The following is a 2,013-nucleotide window of genomic DNA, read 5'->3' as shown; positions in this document are numbered from 1 at the left end:
TTTAATTTCATAATTTAAAAATATAAATCGTAGTAATTAAGCTGCCCAAAATGAGGCCTTCACATAAGGTTTCATTTGTGGCAGCTTTCTTACTGCTTCTTAAATTAATTTTTTAGTATAAAAATTAAAATTTTTATACTAAAATTTTATTTTAAGAATGAATAAAAAAAACATTGACAAACAAAACCTACAACAGAAATATGTATGCTAAAAAATCCAGGGCGGGATGCTCTGTTCATTCTTGAAAAAATTGTCCGGATCGGCCTTAAACTTGGCATATGCAAGTCTCTTGAAGTTGACTCTGTAATATTTTTTCCCCCATATTTTAGCTTTGTCATAGCTTATCATCCCTTCAGTGTTTCGTCCCAAGTCCAGATCCCTAAAGTTAAGGAAAGCAGATCGAGGTTTCTTTGAGACAAATGGAGCCATGAATTTGTAAAACCCCCTCAACCAATTAATATGCTTCTTTGCTACTTTCTCTCCCGTCCCGTTCCACACCAGCAAATACTGTATCACAAACAAACTTCCATTCCTGTGAGGAAATGGAGTCTCAGTCTCTGCTATCTCTGCAACCTTTCCTCCCAATGGCTCTATTAGCATCACAAGCTGCTCTTCTCCTCTGAGAAGATACTTCCATATCTCCTCCCAGCTCTGCTCTGCAATGGGCTCTGTAACTATATCTGACTTCACTTTAAAGGAAAGGTTGAGTGTTCTTGGATTTCTATCAAGCAAAATGCTTAAAGGCTGGCTGCTATTTATGCTCGATACAGGAATGGTAGAGAAGATTATCAGGGACTCAACCCAACTCATCTCCTTACAGTCTTTAATGGCCATTTGTAACTCTGGTAAGCTCTGCTCCATGATTAAGCGCAGCTCAGGCAGCTCACCCAAGAACAAGCCGCTAAAAGTGACTTGCGGGGTCTTATTTGTCACGTTCAAAAGTGCGTTGATGTACAGCCTTTTGTCTACTCTGTAAGCCACCTGCTGCCATTTGGCGACAGCTTTGGTGGCCACCAGCAAAGAAGTTAAGCTTTTGGAGAAAACTGTTACCTTTGGAGGGACTTGGACGAGATTTATCTTGTAGGCGAGTATGACTCCAAAACTCGCGCCGCCTCCTCCTCTCAACGCCCAAAAGAGATCCTCTCCCATAGATTCCCTTTCCAAGATCTCTCCGTCGGCTTTAATGATGCGGATGTCGACGACGTGGTCGGCGGCGATGCCGTGCTGTCGCATGATGGTACCAATCCCTCCGCCACTTATATGCCCGCCGACGCCGACCGTTGGACAGAATCCAGCGGGAAAGGCTAAAGTTCGGCTCTTTGAAGCGATGGAAAAGTAGAGCTCACCAAGTGTGGAACCGGATTGAACCCAAACCGTGTTATCGGCATTGAATGAGACGGAGCGGAGGTTGAAGAGGTCGAGGATGAGGAAGGGGCCAAGGCCGGTGGAGTAGGAGAGGCCTTCGTAGTCGTGGCCGCCGCTTCTGGTTATGAGTCGAAAGTTGAGGTTTTTAGAACAGAGGACGGTGGATTGGGCGTGGGATTCCTGTGTTGGGGTGACGATGAGAAAAGGTTTGGGGGAGTGGTGGTCGAAGATGATGCGCGGATTTCGAGCGGAGGAGAAGAGAGTGGCGGTGAAGTTCGTGGATTTGGGCGTGACGATGAGGGAGCGGGGAATGGAGTGATTGTAGAGGCATTGGAGGAGGGAGTGGTGAGAAATGGAGGTGGGGAGGAAGAGGAGGGAGAGGAGGAGAGGGATGGAATAAGGGAACTTCGGAGGCAGATTCATTTCTGGTTTTTAGAGCGGTATTGTTCTTTAGCATTTAACTTACGTGGATTCATTTTATAGGGAGTTAGCGGCTTTAAATGGGTCCCATGTTCGTTTGCGGCAGGCTTTTTATAAAGTGATTATAAGTGAGGACATCTTAACCAAATCCTAATTTATTAAGAACCTACTAAAGTATTTTTTTTATAGATGTTTCAGAGCGATAAAATTGCTCATACACAATTTATT

The 2,013-nt window shown here is 44.4% G+C and overlaps 1 protein-coding gene across 1 annotated transcript; it reads right to left on the bottom strand.

The window, feature by feature from the left end:
• Window positions 1–1,794, bottom strand: LOC110116179 (berberine bridge enzyme-like 23). Its single transcript, XM_020849664.2, has one exon. It carries the CDS (start codon window positions 1,786–1,788, stop codon window positions 208–210), a length of 1,581 nt encoding a protein of 526 aa, XP_020705323.1. The 5' UTR covers window positions 1,789–1,794; the 3' UTR covers window positions 1–207.
• Between the last annotated feature and the right edge of the window lie 219 nt (window positions 1,795–2,013).

Source organism: Dendrobium catenatum, unplaced genomic scaffold (assembly GCF_001605985.2).
Source record: "Dendrobium catenatum unplaced genomic scaffold, ASM160598v2 original_scaffold_235663, whole genome shotgun sequence".
In the NCBI taxonomy this organism is placed as follows: domain Eukaryota; kingdom Viridiplantae; phylum Streptophyta; class Magnoliopsida; order Asparagales; family Orchidaceae; genus Dendrobium; species Dendrobium catenatum.
Note: the sequence above shows the minus strand (reverse complement) of the source record. Positions and strands in the feature narration are given on the sequence as shown.